The sequence below is a fragment of the Suncus etruscus genome, chromosome 3, assembly GCF_024139225.1.
Source record: "Suncus etruscus isolate mSunEtr1 chromosome 3, mSunEtr1.pri.cur, whole genome shotgun sequence".
Lineage (NCBI taxonomy): Eukaryota > Metazoa > Chordata > Mammalia > Eulipotyphla > Soricidae > Suncus > Suncus etruscus.
Window position 1 is genome coordinate 170,826,929 of NC_064850.1, and position 19,570 is coordinate 170,846,498.

At 38.6% G+C, this 19,570-nt stretch overlaps 1 protein-coding gene across 1 annotated transcript in view; it reads left to right on the forward strand.

The window, feature by feature from the left end:
- The window catches only part of LOC126004512 (phosphatidylinositol 3-kinase catalytic subunit type 3-like), a 180,572-nt gene that overhangs the window by 108,431 nt on the left and 52,571 nt on the right, over nucleotides 1-19,570 (forward strand). Inside the window, 10 exon segments of the mRNA XM_049770921.1 lie at nucleotides 3,083-3,096; nucleotides 3,098-3,197; nucleotides 3,995-4,037; nucleotides 4,040-4,125; nucleotides 6,096-6,165; nucleotides 6,168-6,223; nucleotides 6,969-7,038; nucleotides 8,294-8,358; nucleotides 17,113-17,197; nucleotides 18,745-18,819. Of these exon segments, the coding sequence (XP_049626878.1) occupies nucleotides 3,083-3,096; nucleotides 3,098-3,197; nucleotides 3,995-4,037; nucleotides 4,040-4,125; nucleotides 6,096-6,165; nucleotides 6,168-6,223; nucleotides 6,969-7,038; nucleotides 8,294-8,358; nucleotides 17,113-17,197; nucleotides 18,745-18,819 (664 nt within the window).

Here is a 19,570-nt window from a genome sequence, read left to right on the forward strand (position 1 = left end):
CTCAGTACTGCTTTTGCTGTGTCCCATAAGTTCTGAGAGTTTGTGTCTTTATTGTCATTTGTTTCCAGGAACCTTTTGATTTCCTCCTTGATTTCATCTCGGACCCACTGGTTATTGAGCATGAGGCTGTTTAACTTCCAGGTGTTAAAGTGTTTCTTCTGAGTCCCTTTGGAGTTCACAAATAATTTCAGAGCCTTGTGGTCAGCGAAGGTAGTCTGCAAAATTTCTATCCTCTTGATCTTATGGAGGTATGTTTTATGTGCCAGCATGTAGTCTATCCTGGAGAATGTCCCATGTACATTGGAGAAGAATGTGTATCCAGGTTTCTGGGGATGGAGTGTCCTATATATATCCACTAGGCCTCTTTCTTCCATTTCTCTCCTCAGGTCTAGTATATTCTTGTTGGGTTTCAATCTGGTTGACCTGTCCAGTGTTGACAAAGCCGTGTTAAGGTCCCCCACAATTATTGTGTTGTTGTTGATATTATTTTTCAGATTTGTCAACAGTTGTATTAAATATTTTGCTGGCCCCTCATTCGGTGCATATATGTTTAGGAGAGTGAATTCTTCCTGCTCTACGTACCCCTTGATTAATATAAAATGTCCGTCTTTGTCCCTTACAACCTTCCTGAGTATAAAGTTTGCATTATCTGATATTAGTATGGCCACTCCAGCTTTTTTATGGGTGTTGTTTGCTTGGATAACTTTTCTCCAGCCTTTTATTTTGAGTCTATGTTTGTTCTGACTATTCAGGTGCGTTTCTTGTAGGCAGCAGAAGGTTGGATTGAGTTTTTTGATCCATTTAGCCACTCTGTGTCTCTTAACTGGTGCATTTAGTCCATTGACGTTGAGAGAAAGAATTGTCCTGGGATTTAACGCCATCTTTATTTCAAAATTTGGTGTGTCTTTTGGGTAGTCTTGTCTTAGATTAGGTCTTTCAGTTTTTCTCTTAAGACTGGTTTTGTGTCTGTGAAGTTTCTGAGCTGTTTTTTGTCTGTGAAACCATGTATTCTTCCATCAAACCGGAAAGTGAGTTTTGCTGGGTATAGTATTCTGGGTGAAGCATTCATTTCATTCAGTCTTGTCACAATATCCCACCACTGCTTTCTGGCATTGAGCGTTTCTGGTGACAGGTCTGCTGTAAATCTCAGGGAAGCTTGCTTGAACATGATTTCCCCTTTTGATCTTGCTGTTTTCAGAATTCTGTCTCTATCTGTGGGATTTGTCATTGTGACTAGGATGTGTCTTGGGGTGGTTTTTCTGGGGTCTCTTTTGGTTGGTACTCTTCGGGCATGCAGGATTTGATCACATATATTCTTTAGTTCTGGGAGTTTCTCTTTAATGATGTTCTTGACCATTGATTCTTCCTGGAAATTTTCTTCCTGGGTCTCTGGGACTCCAATGATTCTTAAGTTGTTTCTGTTGATCTTATCATAGACTTCTATTTTCGTCTGTTCCCATTCTTTGACTAATTTTTCCATTGTCTGCTCATTTGCTTTAAGTTTTTTGTCCAATCTCTCCTGCTGTATGGAATTGTTATGTATCTCATCTTCCACAGCACCAAGTCTATTCTCAGCTTCTGATACCCTGTCCCAGAGCTTATCCATTTTGTCATTCACTTCGTTTACTGACTTTTTCAGTCCTGTTAGTTGACATGTTATTTCAGTTTGGAGTTTTGTCATTTCTGCCTTCATATTTTCTTGGTTCTTATTAGTGTTCTGTTCAACTCGATCCATGGTTTCTTGGAGTCTGTTGAGCACCTTCCATATTGCTAGTCTAAAGTCCTTATCTGAGAGGTTGATTAGTTGTTCAGTCATTATCTGGTCCTCAGAATTGTCATCTTCATCCTCTATGTCTGATGCTGGCCTGCGTTGTTTCCCCATTGTCACACTTGTATTGTGGGTTTTTCTACGTGTTGTAGTGGTATTCATTGTCTATATGATGTAGGCAGCACACTCCTCTGGCTCCTCCCTTTCTGGATGGGCTGACTTGCCTCTAAGGGAGGGGAGTCCTCCGTGGATGAAGCCTCACACTGGGTCAAATCTTAGGCCCGAGCATGCAACAGAGAAGACAGTCCAGAGAGAAATGTTTGCTTCTGTGATATAGCGCCGTTCTTAGTGTGATTTTTCCTTCTTGTTGCAATGGAGTTCTTTCCTTAGAAAGAGTGCACGGCCGCGTAGCGAAGCGGAGCCTCCGTGCTCCTCTGAGCCTCTTTTTGCCCCACTCGCAAGAGTTTCACGCAAGAGGACAGTAGACAGACATAGACAGGTCACACTCACAGTCTTTCACAGCTGAGCCCCACTGGGCCGGTGTACTTTCGCGGATTTTCCCCGCCTGGTGTCACACACAGGGAGCCAGCTTTTGCAAAGGTTAGCCAGTTTTTATGCTCTGAAGTCCCTCCCTGAAAATGGCGTCTGGGCGAGCGAGGTTTCTGGAGGCTCTTTTTGCCCCACTCGCAAGAGTTTCACGCAAGAGGACAGTAGACAGACATAGACAGGTCACACTCACAGTCTTTCACAGCTGAGCCCCACTGGGCCGGTGTACTTTCGCGGATTTTCCCCGCCTGGTGTCACACACAGGGAGCCAGCTTTTGCAAAGGTTAGCCGGTTTTTATGCTCTGAAGTCTAATGGCTTATCTTTACTAAACATGTATTTTGTTGCTGTTTGTATAGTCCCAGGTTTTTTAAGTAGATATTTAGGTCATTGAAGGAAATACTACTGCCATAATTTGCCCAGCTCATTTCTGAGGACAAAAGCATCAAGATATAAATTAAATTAATGGGTGAATGCATTGTTGAGTGAAAGGCATATAAATATGTGGCTGCATATGGGGGAAGAGCTGTTTTCATAGGCTTGTATTTACTGGAGATTCAGTTAGATTTTAGCTAACAAAGCACTGTGGTATTTAGCTAAATAACAGACTTCTCGTTATCTCCGAGTCAAGATAATTAATCTCTTTCCATTTCACTTTGTGTTGAAGTTTGAAGCTATTAGAAGAATAAATAAAGATCACCCATGCTATTCATGAGTCCCCGATCGTCTTAGTACACAGAACTAATTTTCCTGCCTTTGATTCCCTTCAGGGTGATAAGTCTGTCAGTTATGCGCTCCTTGCTGGCTGCACAGCAGACATTTGTAGATCGACTGGTGCATCTAATGAAGGCAGTGCAGCGTGAAAGTGGACATCGTAAGAAAAAGGTAAACCTATATGCTTGGCTTTCTGGCTTCAACTAATAAGGCATTATAAAATAGTTGACGCTCACTCTTCAGGATTGATAAATTTTTATGAAATTCTTAGGAAATTGTAGTAACAGGAACACTTCATATGAGGAAACCCTGGGTTCAAGCCCCAGCATCACATGGTTCGCTAAACATCAGGCAAAAAACAGCCCCTGTCATTGCAAGGTGTGACACCAAGACACCCCTCAAAAAAACTCGCACTGATTACAAGGTTCTTGTTTATGAATTTGTATATAGTGATTTGATCCTCCCAGATCTCTTAAGTTAGGATTAGTGTCATACTGAGTATAGGCAAAGTAGAAATAGATGAACTTGTACATAGTCACAGCTGGTAAGTATTGGAGTTGAGATTTCCTGCATTCTGAGCCTATATCTTTGACTTGGATGCTTTACCAGCTCTCATATTTGAATATGAGCATCTTAGAATATGAGCTCTCTGATATTGAAATGGTCTCTAGACATTATTAGATCAGAATTCTTGTCTTGAAAATCAAGGTCCACAGTGACTTGCTTTAGGAGGCAAAACTAATTATTGTAACAACAATGACATTTGTTCTCTTACTAGTGTTTCTTGCAGTGATAAAAGTTTTACTTCATGTGAACAGATGAGCATCTTTTCTTGTTCCTTCACCTGCCCAGCCTTAATGATCCTCTAAAGATACCTTGACTAGATTGGACTTTATTCTTTACCATATGTTTTATAAGCTACTTTTCCATTTTTGCTAATTAACACTTTCTGAAATTTTTTCTCCTAGAATGAGAGGCTACAAGCATTGCTTGGAGACAATGAAAAGATGAATTTTCAGATGTGGAACTTATCCCATTGCCCTTAGAACCCCAGGTGAAAATTAGAGGAGTAATCCCAGAAACGGCTACCTTATTTAAGGTAATGGATGGGGTATTAATGTATATAATTGGATAATTGGAGCCTATTTAAAGCTATGACACCAACTTTTTTCTTTTTTTTAATTATCTTTATTTAAACATTGTGATTACAAATATGATTGTAGTTGTATGATAACAGTCATGTAAAGAAACCCCCCTTCACCAGTGCAAAATTCCCACCATCATTTTCCCAGATCTCCCTCCTCCCCATCCCACCCACACCTGTACTCAAGACAGGCTTTCTACTTCCCTTATTAATTCACATTGTTATGATAGTTCTCAGTGTAGTTATTTCTCTACACATCACTCTATGTGGTGAGCTTCATGTTATGAGCTGCACTTTCCAGCCCACGTCTCTCTTGTCTCTGAGATACTGCTAAAAATGTCATTCATTTTTCTTAAAACCCATAGATGAGTGAAACCATTCTGTGTCTTTCTCCCTCTGACTTATTTCACTCAGCATAATAGATTCCATGTACATCCATATATAGGAAAACTTCATGACTTCATCTCTCCTGACGGCTGCATAGTATTCCATTGTGTATATGTACCACAGTTTCTTTAGCCACTCATCTGTTGAAGGGCATCTTGCTTGTTTCCAGAGTCTGGCTATTGTAAATAGTGCTGCAATGAATATAGGTGTGAGGAAGGGATTTTTGTATTGTATTTTTGTGTTTCTCGGGTATATTCCTAGGAGTGGTATAGCTGGATCGTATGGGAGCTCAATTTCCAGCTTTTGGAGGAATCTTCATATTACTTTCCATAAAGGTTGGACTAGACGGCATTCCCACCAGCAGTGAAAAAGTTCCTTTCTCTCCACATCCCCACCAGCACTGCTTGTTTTCCTTCTTTGTGATGTGTGCCAATTTCAGTGGCTTGAGGTGGTACCTCATAGTTGTTTTGATGTGCATCTCCCTGATGATTAGTGATGTGGAGCATCTTTTCATGTGCCTTTTGGCTATTTGCCTTTCTTCTTTTACAAAGTGTCTGTTCATTTCTTTTCCCCATTTTTTGATGGGGTTAGATGTTTTTTTCTTGTATAGTTTGGCCAATACCTTGTATATTTTGGATATTAGTCCTTTATCTGATGAGTATTGGGTGAATAATTTCTCCCACTCAGTGGGTGGCTTTTGTATTCTGGGCACTATCTCCTTTGGAAGCAGAAGCTTCTCAGCTTAATATAGTCCCATCTGTTTATCTCTGCTTCCACTTGTTTGGAGAGTGCTGTTTCCTCCTTAAAGATGCCTTTAGTCTCAATGTCATAGAGTGTTTTATCTACATGTTGTTGTATATATCTTATAGTTTCAGATCTGATATCAAGGTCTTTAATCCATTTGGATTTTACCTTCGTACATGGTGTTAGCTGGGGGTCTGAGTTGACTTTTTTGCAAGTGGCTAACCAGTTCTGCCAACACCACTTGTTGGAAGAGGCTTTCCTTGCTCCATTTTGGACTTCTTGCTCTTTTATCAAAAACTAGGTGGTTATATGTCTGAGGAACATTCTCTGAGTACTCAAGCCTATTCCACTGATCTGAGGGTTATGACACCAACTTCTAACGTCATTACATGAACAGGAAATATATATTCCCTGAGCATAGCTGGGGGAATGATAAAAATGATGATGAACATAATCTGATCTCTATTGAACATGCCAGAAGCTTTGCAGCGCTGCAGATGTGATGATAATCTTTATTTTTTTTCAGATAGGGAGCAGTTTGGACAGTTCAGAGCTGCTTATGGTTTTACATCCATAACTTACCCAGAGTTTGTTCTTCTGACCACTATCATTTATTGTTACTTCTAAGGTGCCCTGGTGCAGCTTATGCTAAACCCATCTTATTTCTGTAGTTTCTGTTTACTTGATTATTTACCTTACATGTCAGCAAATTCTTCTGTAGTACAAATCTTTGTGGAATAATTTGAAATAATTTGAAATTTGGAATAAATTTGAAAGTTAAATTTTATTTTCAGAGTGCTCTTATGCCTGCACAATTATTCTTTAAGACAGAAGATGGAGGCAAATACCCAGTTATATTTAAGCATGAGATGATTTACGTCAAGATCAACTTATTCTTCAAATCATTTCACTCATGGACAAGGTGACTATGACCTTATGTTGTAGGAATTTTTTTTTTTATTTTAAAAGCTATGGGTTTGGTGTACAGTGTCTGAATGAATACAAAAGTATTTGTAACAGCCAGGTACAGTCTTACAAAGTTCAGCCATCTTCACTTGACCTTGACAAAATTTAGTTGCTTTTGTACATTTAAGATTGACTTAGTGTGTGCCTAAAAAGGAATTGGATGCATTTTTAAAAATAAATAAATGTTTTTTCCAGATCTCCCAATGTGAGATTTAATAATTCACTTTTAGTCGATTAGATTCTTTTCCACCTTTTTAAATATTCAGTCCCTATAGCTGGTATTTAAAGGAACATATTTATCCTCTTTTTGACTCCTAAACTACTGTTTTAAATACATATTGGAGCTATAATACAGGCTTTAGGAAGGTTGCCTTGCATGCAACTGGCCCAAACTCTTGTCACTGCATATGGTCCACTGGGCACCGTGAGTTGTGGACCAAGCCCCCTCATTCTAAATGAAATCAGTTACTTGTAAATCAGGCTCTTTGGAAACTAGTGACAGCAATTTTGTATAACATTTTAAATTTAGAATAAAAATCAAGTGATTAATTCATCTATTTTGATAATAAAAATTATACTAGCTAAGATAAATATCAAAACTTACTTTGGAATCTGCTGATTTGAACTCACTGTTTGTTGCCTGAAAAACTATTTCATAATCCATTTTGCTTTTCATTAATATGTTTATCTTTGATTAAAAGCTCCTGCGGAAAGAAAATCTGGATTTAAAATTAACACCATACAAAGTATTAGCCACTAGTACAAAACATGGTAAGTTTATTTTTCACCATTATTGCTATTTCAGTATGCAATGAGCATTCTATATTATTTTCTTCATTTTTGGGGGGTCGGAGGAGGGGATGTCTGATGGTGGCACTCCCAGTTTTGTTCAAGGCTTACTTCTGGTTCTGTGTTCAGTTATCACTCCTGGCAGGGCTCAGGGGATCATATTCAGTGCCAGTTATTGAATCCAAGCAAATACCATATCCCGCTGTACTATCTCTTTCATCCTGTTTACCCCTTTTAATTAATGTTGGTAAGAATTTTTTAATGTGAACTTGAAGGAGTAATAATTACAGTAGGTTGGGCACTTGCCTTGTATGCAGCTGACCTAGGTTCTACCTCAACACTGTGTAGCAAGGTCCCTTGAGCCCTGCTAAAGAAGTGATCCCTGAAAGAAGAGTCAGGAGTAAGCCTGACTGGGTGTGACCCCAAAACCGAATCAAAGCAAAATGTTGACTTGACTGCCAACCTCTTTCTTTCCATCTGCTTTTCAACAACATCTATGGCTAAATGTTTACACCATTGAGTGTTTCCTTGTATTAATAACTTTTTATTGTTCTTAGTATCTTTTACTCAGGATATATGTCCTGGAGTTAACCAGTATTTTATAGAAAATCTGCTCTCAGAAAAGTTTGTATTACAAAAGTCATTCAGCAAATGAAGATAGATTTTCTGCTTTTTTTGCCCTGGATACTTCCAAAATGGTTTGGTTCTCTTCATTTTCCTTTTAGAAGTATCCTGTGAAAATTAAAGATAAGCTCTTTTATATTGTATAAATCAAATAATTTCCTAATCTTGATTTACCATTGGACAAAGGCAGAGAAGCTTTCTTTTAGCTTACAGTCCTGTCATGCTGTAACACATTTTATCTATCTCTCAAGCCTCCCTTTGCCACTTATTCAACCTCCTTGCATCCATAGTTTTAATTTTGTTTGCGATGTATGATAAAACATTCATTATATTTATTTGTATGTTTTTATAACACATTTAGGCCACCTCATGTTTTACTTTGCATTTCTTTATTTCTATCTTTTTGTTGTTGTTGTTGTTTTTGGGCCACACCAGTGACGCTCAGGGGTTACTCCTGGCTATGCGCTCAGAAGTCACTCCTGGCTTGGGGGACTGTATGGGATGCCGGGGGATCGAACCACTGTCCGTCCAAGGCAGGCAAGGCAGGCACCTTACCTCTAGCGCCACCGCCTGGCCCCTCTATCTTTAATTTAATGTATATTTTTCTCTGTAGGTTTCATGCAGTTCATTCAGTCAGTTCCTGTTGCAGAAGTCCTTGATACCAAAGGAAGCATTCAGGTACTGACTCCGTTTTAATGAAATCTTTATTTAAACTCACAATATATTTCATCCATTTTCAAAACAATGTAAGACTTGTGCTGGAGAGATAACTTAGTGAGCTGCATACATGTTTTGCATGCAGTTGGACTGGGTACAATCTCTAGTACTATTTAGTTCCTTCTCTGTACCAAAATGTTAGCTAATTAGAAATTTCAGCAAATGTTCTGAAACATGCTTTTTTTTCTTTTTCTTTCTTTTTCTTTTCTTTTTTTTTTTTTTTTTTTTTTTTTTAGCTGCACCCAGAAGTAGACTTCGGGCTTAGTCCTGGCTCTTTGCTCAGGGATCACCTTTGTTAGACTTCTTTTTTTTTTTTCTTTTTTTTTTAGGGGAGGGAGGGAAGGAGGGAGAGAGCAAGAAAGAGAGAGATGGAAGGGGAGGGATAGTGAGAGAAAGAGAGGGGAGAGAGGAAGAGACAGAGGGAGGGAAGGAGGGAGAGAAAGAATGAGAAAGAAAGAACAAACAGGGATGGAAGGAGGGAGAGCGAGAGCAAGAGAAAGAGGGAGGGAAGGAAGAGAGAGAAAGAAAGAAAAAAGGAGGGAGGGAGAGAAAGATAGAATGAAAGTGAGAAAGAGGGAGCAAGGGAAGGAAAGAGGAAGAGGGAGAAAGGAAGGGATGAAGGAAGGGAGAAAAAGTGAGAGAAAAGGAGGGAGAGAGAACGAGAGAAAGAAAGCAAGAAAAAGAGAAGGAGGGAGGGAACAAGAGAGAGACAGAAAGAAATAGGGGTGGAAGGAGAGAGAGAAAGAGTAGGCAGGAATGAAGAAGAGGAAAAGGAGAGAAAGAAAGCAAAGAGGGTCAGAGGGAAGGAGGGAGAGAAAGAGGGAAGGAAGGAGGGAGAAAAAGAGAGAAAGAGGGAAGGAGGGAAGGACAGAAAGAAATAGAGGGCTGGAAGGGGGAAAGAGTGGGCAGGAATGAGGAAGAGAGAAAGAGAAAAAGGAGAGAAAGAAGGAAAGGAAGAGGGTGGGAGGGAGAGAAAGAGAGAAAGTAAGAAAGAAAAAAGAAAGGAAGGAAGAGAGAAAGAGGGAGGGAGGGCAGGAGGGAAAGAGAACGAAAGAAATAGAGGGAAGGCAGGAGAGAGAGAGAAAAAAAGAAAAACGACGGGGGAGTGAGGGAGGAAGAGAAAGATGGAAGGAGGGAGAGCAAGAGAAAGATTTTGTTGGACTTCTTGACCATCTTGGAGTCCCAAGGATCAAACCTGAGTCAGCTGCATGCAAGGAAAGCATTCTATTTGCTATACTATATTTCAAGCCCTAAAAAAGCTAATTTTTAAAACTTAAACTTCAGAAGAATATATGTAAGAAATAAAAGCTTTTCGCTTTCAACAGAAAGATTAAACAGAATGAAAATTAAGTAGAGATAATAGCGGTAAATTTATTTTAATGCTTTTATACTTATAGGTTCAGATGTATTTAATATTGTACAAAGAAGCATATACTTCTATGTAGTAGTATGTGTCCTAACAGGTTGTATATATAAATAATATATTTAATATATATTATATATAATATTTAATATTTAGGAGTAATCTACTTGGAGTATCAGTATTACATATTTAAAACTCCACTTCTTTATTTGTTTTTAAATTTTTGGTTTTGGAGCCAGACCGCAGAGGTGTTCAGTGGCTCTGCACCCAAGAATCACTCCTGATAGTGCTTGGGGGACCATTTCGAGTGTGGAGGATGAAATCCAGGTGTGCAGGGCAAGCAAGCACCCTACTTTGTTTTTGTTTGTTTGTTTGTTTGTTTGTTTAATAATATCTTTATTTAAGTAACTTGCTTTCAGACATTTTTGTAGTTAGATATCAGTCAGATGAAGAATACCCCCTTCACCAGTACAACATTCCCACCACCAATGCCCTTCATCTCCCTCCTCCCTCCCAGCCTGTATTCAAGGCAGGCTTTCTAATTCTCACTCATTGACATTATTACGATAATTGTCAGTGTAGTTATTTCTCTAACTGTACTCACCACTCTTTGTGGTGAGTTCAGATCATGAAGTCATTCTAGCCCTCATCTCTATTGTTTCTGGGCATTATTATAATAATGTCTTTCATTTTTCTTAAAACCCATAGATGAGTGAGACTATTCTGTGTCTATCTCTCTCCCTCTGACTTATTTCACTCAGCATAATAGATTCCATGTACATCCATGTATAGTAAAATTTCATGACTTCATCTCTCCTCACAGCTGCATAATATTCCATTGTGTATTTGTACCACAGTTTCTTTAGCCATTCATCTGTTGAGGGGCATCTTGGTTGTTTTTAGAGTCTGGCTACTGTAAATAGCACTGCAATGAATATAGGTTTGAGGAAGGCATTTTTGTATTGTGTATTTTTGTGTTCTTTGGGTATATCTCTAGGAGTGGTATAGCTAAATCATATGGGAGCTCAATTTCCAGTTTTTTGAGTAATCACCTTATTGTTTTCCATAAAGACTGGACTAGATGGCCTTCCCACCAGCAGTGAATGAGATTTCCTTTCTCTCCACATGCCCCCAGCACTGATTGTTCTTGTTCTTTGTGATATGTGCCAGTCTCTTTGGCTAGAGATGGTATCTCATTGTTGTTTTGATTTGCATCTCCCTGATAATTAGTGATGTGGAGCATTTTTTCATGTGCCTTTTGGCCATTTGTATTTCTTTGAGAAATTATTAATTTCTTCTCCCCAATTTTTGATGTGGTTGGATGTTTTTTCCTTTTCAAGTTCTGTCAGTGTCTTGTATATTTTGGATATTAGCCCCTTATCTGATGGGTATAGTTTCTCCCATTCTGTGGGTGGGTTTTGTATCCTAGTCACTATTTCCTTTAAGGTGCAGAAGCTTCTCAGCTTAATATAGTCCCATCTGTTTCTCTCTGCTTCCACTTGTATGGAGAGTGCTATTGCTCTTTGAAGATGCCTTAGTCTCATTGTCAGGAGTATTTTACCTACATGTTTTTTATATACCTTATGGTTTCAGGTCTGAGATGAAGGTCTTTAATCCATTTGGATTTTACCTTTGTACAGCTAATTCAGCTTTTTTTAAAGTGGCTAACCAGTTGTGCCAACATTACTTGTTGAAGAGGCTTTCTTTTCTTGCTCCGTTTAGGATTTCTTGCCCCTTTATCAAAAATTAGGCTATTGTATGTCTGGGGGACATTCTCTGAGTACTCAAGCCTATTCCACTGATCTGAGAATCTGTCTTTATTCCAATACCATGCTGTTTTGATAACTATTGCTTTGTAGTAGTTTATAATTAGGGAAAGTAATGTTTCCCATATTTCTTTTCCCAAGGATTGCTTTCGTTATTCGAGGGTGTTTATTTTTCTAAATGAATTTCAGGAGTATTTGATCCACAACTAGGTATGGCCCAGATATCGGTCAATCAATCAATAAATTTAAAAAAGGAGAAGAGTATAAGCCAAGGTGGAAAATGCAGCAGCCACTGGTAAATTTCAAAAATAAAAATATATGCTCAAAACAATTACAATAATTGAGGAATCCATTGGTTAAATGTTTTTCTAATATTATTGCTAAAGAAACACTGTAAACTAGCAACTTGAAAACTTTAAATAAAGTGCAGAAAACCATAGCTTAACAGGTAATTAAACTAAATCACAAAGGTTAAAATCCTTCAAAACTGGATTCCTCCTCCTCCTCATCTGTATGTCCCAACAGAGTTTCAGCTGTATTTGATGTGAGGGTATCAGCAGAGACACTGTCATCATCACTGAGTTTGCAGATAGCATCATCATTGCTGTTGGTCTCATACAAAGAGCAGAATATTGTGTGTTAAATAGTTCAGTGGCGTCCAATTCAGTTCAGCCACCTAACTCCTCAGCTCAGCCCAGGCTTGGAACTGAGCTGAAGCACTGCCCCTTTCAGCAGACTGCAGATGACTACTGGAGACTATATGCATTTGATTTGGTACACGCACACAAATTTTGTGCTCGGAAAAACTTGGCTTATACTCGACTATCTATGGTAACTTTGTCCTTTCCTATCTGGATGCCCTTGATATCTTTTCTTGTCTAATCATATGGCAAAAACTTCCAGCAGAATTTGAATAGGATGAGAGAGGGCAGCCTTGTCCTGTACCAGATTTTAAGGAAAGGCTTTTCGTTTATCACCATTAAGAATAATATTTGCCATTGGCTTGTGGTGATGACCTTGACTAAATTAAGAAAAGTTCCTCCCATTCCCATTTTTTTGGATTTATGCCACAATACATATTTTATTTGCTATGTAATGTTAGTATACCGAATTATATGTAAATCAAACATGTTTGTATATATAGACATAATATATATGTAGTCTGATCTTTTTCTATTTTTACTCAGGTAAAATCATTGAGGACAGGAGATTGTTGATCTTAATTTCAATTGAATGTAGAAATAGAAATAGAAAGTAGTATTGATTGCAATGCTAAGACTTCTCTTTAAACGATATAGAATTTTTTGAAGGTCAAAAACCATGTAATGGTGGCAATTGAATGATTGACTTAATGATGCTTTCTGTGGTTAGACTCATTACCTGTGCCTGAATCCAGTTGCTTCTGCATTCATACATACGGTTGACTCAGCACTGCCATATCCTAGCTTCTCTCTTAAAGGTGCTAGTATTAAAAATCCTATTCATCATTTATTGGCAATTATGGAAAAATTAATCACAGAAGATTTGGGGTGTGGGGAGAGGGGAGACAAGCCATAAGGCAGAAAAGCTAATAATGTGTTTTTCTTCTTGTTTTTGTAGTAAGCTCTTCTTTTTTTATTTAAAAAAAGGAATGAGTTAAAAAATAATATAATAATAATGGTGTGAGTGTGGCAATTGTTGTTTGCATAGGCCCAGCAAAATATGGGGAAAATGGAAAGAAAAAAAGCCTTGGCCTTAAGTACAAGGAGACCTTATCCCTAAAGTTTTCTGGCATAAGACTGACTCTGAGTTCCAGTATATTAGGTTGTCCAACCCCTGAGTCATTCTCTTTAGTCCCAGTGAAAATTTTTCGCAATTAGCTGCTGTTGATGTCAGGTTTCTGTAGTTAAAGATTCTGGTTTCTGTGCATTTTCTTCATCGAAGTCAGGATGATGTGGAGAGTCCTCTAGTTTCACCTCACCATTAGTTGCGGAGAGCCCTGCCCTGCAAGCAGGTTGTTGCTATTGCTGAGTCCTATGGATGTTAAGAGAACACTCTTTGGAGTAGGTTAATGCCAGGGTATCGGTAGGGTCTTCCCTGGTAGAGGTTTGCTTCCTGGTGATGTTATAGACAATGGTTCAGGGGTGTATGGGCAATGGCCATTCTCTGAGCTCTGAGCCAAGTCATTATGCCAATGTTCAGGGTATAAGGCTAAACTGCATTGCAAAATATCTATCTTATCTATTAGATAAGAACTTGTCTGCATTTATAATATTTTCCCATTTTAATGTGCCTATGCAAAAGAGGAACAATGCCACAAGGTATTATTGGTGCTTCAGGGGGCCGAGGGAACAAGTCCAACAATCCTCTTAACTTGGTTCTAACATGAATTCTTTTTTTTTTGTTTTTGTTTTTGTTTTTGGTTTTTGGGCCACACCCTGTGACGCTCAGGGGTTACTCCTGGCTATGCGCTCAGAAGTTGCTCCTGGCTTCTTGGAGGACCATATGGGACGCCGGGGGATCGAACCGTGGTCCGTCCTAGGCTAGTGCAGGCAAGGCAGGCACCTTACCTCCAGCGCCACCGCCCGGCCCCTCTAACATGAATTCTAAAGTGAAAAGCTCTTCTACCTTATTGAACAAATCACAAAGGAAAAAAAAAAAAAAAAACCAGTGGGCAAAATTGTCACTGTATAAGAGGATATTCAATAAGAAATTTAGCAGTTGAGGGAATACATCTAAGATATTCAAAGGAGATATACATGTCTCTTTTATGTCATTAGAAATAGTCGGGGAAGAGTGTTGAATCCAGGACACCACTTTGGTCTGTGATCTGGCATTCTGGAGTCTGCAAAATGACTCCCAGCAGTCCCATATCAGGAAATTTCTTTGAGTGGGGACTTCTCATAAACCTAGTTTGGTAGCAACCACAGTTACACAGTGTAGGAAGGTTGAGGACAGAAGGCCGCTGAGAGGAGATAAATAGGAACAGAGTATTGGCTTCTTCTCAGGCTGAGAGTCTATTTTTTCACTTGGGAGCTGGTTGACAGTAGACTTGAGTGGGGAGGAGCCAAGAACTGAGGGTAAAATTGGTTAAATGTGGGGTAATAGGCAGAGGGATTGTGGAAGTAAAGGACTAAAAATAAGCTTCTGGGTGGTGAGCCAAGGGGGGAAGAAAAGTATAAAACTTAGACATTCTGTATATGATAAACAGATAAAATCCATTGATATCCTAATTATCTATACACGTGGGGCACGATTTCAGAATGGACACTTGTGGGAAGGAAAGTTGCCTCTGACTTCTCGAAGCCAGCCCCTCTTGTGCTGTGTGGGGTTGGGGAAAGCCTGGGGTTCCCTTTAAACTCCTCGGCACCCACCTCCCTAGCCCTAGAGTCCAGGAGGAAGGAGATGGAAGGCTGTTGGGGTGGCCCAAGCCCCATAGCCCCCCTAAGCTTGGTAAAAAGGCTTTTGGCATAGAGGCCTGCCATAACCCATGCTGGCAAAAGCTCCTGGCTCCCAGAAGAGGAAAGAGTTCCTTAATGAGCTGGAAGCCCAGAAGTTCACAAGCCCCCACCCAGACCCTCCCTCTTGAGCAGAGTGGGGGTTGGAGTAAGCCTGGGTTCCCCTTTAAACTCTTCCCCCAGCACCCACCTCGCTGGCCCCCGGGCGTGTGCCCAGGGATAGCCCTGGAGTTTAGGAGGAAGGAGATGGAAGGCTATAGGGGTGGCCCAAGCTCTGCAGCCCCACTAAGCTTGGTAACAAGGCCTTTGGCATGGAGGCCTGACATTCGCATCCTCTCTTCTTGATGAGAGTTTTTATCAAGAATGGGTGTTGGATCTTATCAAATGCTTTCTCTGCATTTATTGATATGATCTTATCAGTAAATTTTTTGTTGTTGATATGGTGTATTATGTTGATTGATTTATGTATGTATATCATTACATACATGATTACATATGTAAATCAGCCTTGCATTTCTGAGAATGAAACCTACTTGGTCATGGTGAATGAGCTTTTTGGTGAGGTGTTGGATCCTATTTTTCAGGATTTTGTTGAGGATCTTTGCATCTGTGTTCATCAGGGATATTGGGCTGTAGTTTTTTGTTGTTTTTTTTTTGTTGTTGTTGTTGTTTGTTTTTTGCAGCATCTCTATCTGGTTTTGGTAACAAGGTGATGTTAGCTTTATAAAAACTATTTGGGAGTGTTCCTTATTGTTTAATTTCATGAAAGTGCCTGAAAAGGATTGGTAGTAGTTCCTCTTGAAAGGCTTGAAAGAATTCATTAGTAAATTCATCTAGGCCTGGACTTTCGTTTTGAGGAAGACATTTGATTACCATTTTACCTTCCTCTGTAGTGATGGATCTGTTTAGATATGCAATATCATCCTGATTCAACTGTGGAAGATTACAGGTGTCCAAGAATGTATCCATTTCTTCCTGGTTCTTATGTTTTGTGGCATAGAGTTTCTCGAAGTAGTCTCTGATTACCCTTTGAAGGTTTGTAGTATCTGTAATTATCTCCCCCTTTTATTTCTAATTCGATTTATTAACTTCTCTTTTTTTATTGTGAGTTTTGCTAGTGGTTCATCAATCTTGTTTATTTTTTCAAAGAACTAGCTTTTGTTTTCATTGATCTTTCAGATTGTTTTTGGGGTTTCCACTTCATTGATTTCTGCTCTAAGCTTTGTTATTTCCTTCTGCCTACATATTTTTGGTTCCTTTTGTTGATCATTTTCTAATTTTTTAAGCTGTATCTTTAGGCTATTCAGATATGCCCCTTCTTCCTTCCTGATGTGTGCTTGCACAGCTATAAATTTTTCTCTTAATACCACTTTTGCTGTGTCCTATAAATTCTGATAATTTGTATCTTCAGTGTCATTTATTTCCAGGAATATTTTTATTTCCTCTGTGATTTCATTCTGATCCATTTATTGTCCAGTATTGAGCTATTTAATATCCATGTGTTAAAGTTTTTCTTCTAGGGGCCGGGCGGTGGCGCTAGAGGTAAGGTGCCTGCCTTGCCTGCGCTAGCCTTGGACGGACCGCGATTCGATCCCCCGGTGTCCCATATGGTCCCCCAAGCCAGGGCGACTTCTGAGCGCATAGCCAGGAGTAACCCCTGAGCGGTACCGGGTGTGACCCAAAAATTTAAAAAAAAAAAGTTTTTCTTCTGTGTTTCTTTGTACTTCACTTCTAATTTCAGTGCCTTGTGATCTAAGAAAATAGTTTGTACAATTCCTATCCTTTTGACTTTATGGAGAAATGTTGAGAAATATGAGCTAGCATGTGTTCTATCTTGGAGAAGACCCATGTGCATTGGAGAAGAATGTGTGTCCTGTTTTCATGTATATCTTTACATACATGATTACATATGTAAATAAGCCTTGCATTTCTATACATAGCTACTATATATGTATAGCCCTATACATAGCTACTAGTTCACTTTCTTCCATAAGCGCCCTACTTTGTATATCATCTCTCAAGCACATTTTACACCGCTAATTAAGTTTTAGACCAGACACTTATTAGTTATTTTATCATTTCAGTGTGTCTAATTTGTTGAAGAATTTTATTTTAGATGTAAACAGATAAATCTTTTTTTTTTTTCCAGAACTTTTTTAGGAAACACGCACCCAGTGAGAATGGGCCCAATGGCATCAGTGCTGAAGTTATGGACACTTACGTTAAAAGCTGTGGTGAGTTTTAAGGCTTTTCCTTTCTGCTGATATATCTAAATAAAAGAAAGTAGGCTGTCATTTTCCTGCATGTTAAAATGTTCTCTTCATCTGTTGAAGTCTAATGAAATATTAGAGTTTGGGTAAATCACAAGCAGTACATTTATTGCTCATGGTTCTGGAGTTCAGTAGTCTGAGATAAGGATGTGAGATAGGTAAAATGAGAACCTTTTAGAGTTGAAAACTTATAGTTGTATTCTTCACATGTCATACCTGCTATGCTATCACTCCAGCCCCCTGAACATTATATTTATTTTGAACATCATAACATACCCCAAATTACACTTGATGCACAATTTTTAAAGAAAACTGTGTCTTAAAAAATCTGGACTATTATAATAAAACATGAGTGTTTAGAATTCATTATGTTTTCACCTATTTTTATAAAAGGAAGGTAATTATGTGCTAGTTACTTGTTATTGTGTTTACTTATAAAAGTGATCGCACTCTATATAAAGACATTAGTTTGAATATTTAAGAGAAATATTTTTCTTTAGTTTGTTCTCTCACACTTTATTTTCCTTTTCCTCAATTTCCTCCCTCTCTGTTACTCAACTCCTCTCTTCCCCTGCTGTTCTGCTTTTTCGCTTCCAAAAAAAATGCACATCATATAAAGGTATATTTAGGTGGAACATCTAGTATTATGTATGTTTCACATAACTGGCAATCGGTAGTCTCTCTGCAGGGCTTGCTATCAATTCATTTTCATATGGCTTCTTGAGTTCTGTTCCTAGAAAATTTTTCTGAAAGACAAGAAAAAGGAACCTGGGCCTGGAGGGATAGCACAGCGGTGTTTGCCTTGCAAACAGCCGATCCAGGACCAAAGGTGGTTGGTTCGAATCCCGGTGTCCCATATGGTCCCCCGTGCCTGCCAGGAGCTATTTCTGAGCAGACAGCCAGGAGTAACCCCTGAGCACCGCCGGATGTGGCCCAAAAACCAAAAAGAAAAAAGATAAATGAACCTGGGTTTTTGAAGGCCTGAACTGAAATTCTGATGCAAGGTCACTGTGTAATATTTTATTCCTCAGTTGCAGAGAGCTTACTTGTATTAAAGGCATATAGTTTCCACCCTGAATGAAAAATATTTTAGAGAATGTTTGGCTCTTTCATTCACCACACCTACTTCTCAGTTTCTTATTACATGAGATATCTGACAGGACTTCATAGTTATATCTTTTTAGTTATTACAGATTGTGACTGTAACCTTGTCTGTTGTAAGTCTGTTTTAAAGAATGTTATTTTTACTTGAATTTTATACAAACATAAAACCACCAATCTTGACTAGAATTTAAAATTTTTTTAATTTAATGTTATGTAACACCTCTTATATAATCTTCTATTTCCCTGATGAGCTATGACAATGAAAACCCTTTTTATGAGATTGCTAAAATAAAAAGAGAGGAGTCAAATTGAAATTAAAATAGCATAAAGTTCCTTTTATATAGGTGATACGTGTGACATGCCTTGAATATATGCTCTTTAAAGAAATATTTCCTTAACTGTTTCAGCTGGATACTGTGTGATTACATATATACTTGGAGTTGGAGACAGGCACTTGGATAACCTGTTGCTAACAAAAACAGGTAATAAATAAATAATAGTTGATATGAGATGGCTTGATGAGGATTGTCTTGTACATGAAACTTTATCATTAATAGTACTGTAAACCACTATGCCTAAGATAATTTTTTTAAAAAGTAGTCGTAGATATGTATTTTACATAATGATAATTTTTAGTTTGGCATCTATTTAGTAGCAAAGTAAATTTCATTAATTGAAAATAATTCGGGAGGGAGGGTTGGGCCACACCCGGTGAAAAATAAATGTGATCAGTTTTCTTTCCTTAAGGCTTCTGATTGAATTGCTGGATTTCTTTTGGGGGAGAGGAGTTGGGGGAGAGATGTGGGTGGGGGTGCGTGGGCCATTGTGTTGCTCAGAGTTTACTCCAGGCAATGCTGGGAAACTATATAAGCTGCCACTAATCAAAGCCAGGTTGGTTGGCACTGTGCAGAGCAAGCATCCTACCTGCTGCACTGTCACTCCAGCCCTGACTGGATTTTTTTAGCCACAGGAATCAAGTAGCCAAAGTGATTCATTGTTGTTAACTACAGTGGGATTCTTTAATGCATAGAAAATCTTGTTCATACCACCAGATATCCACTAGAGGGTGCTCCAACTTTGCCTTTATAAAATAGAACCAAAAAGATACTTTCTTTTAAGCAATATATCTTTACTTAAGCATCTTTTACTTTGTTCATCCCATTTATGTCATCCAGTTAGCTTATCCTCACGATATTTAGGTCTACCTTAATTGAAATTAGGTTATATAAAGAA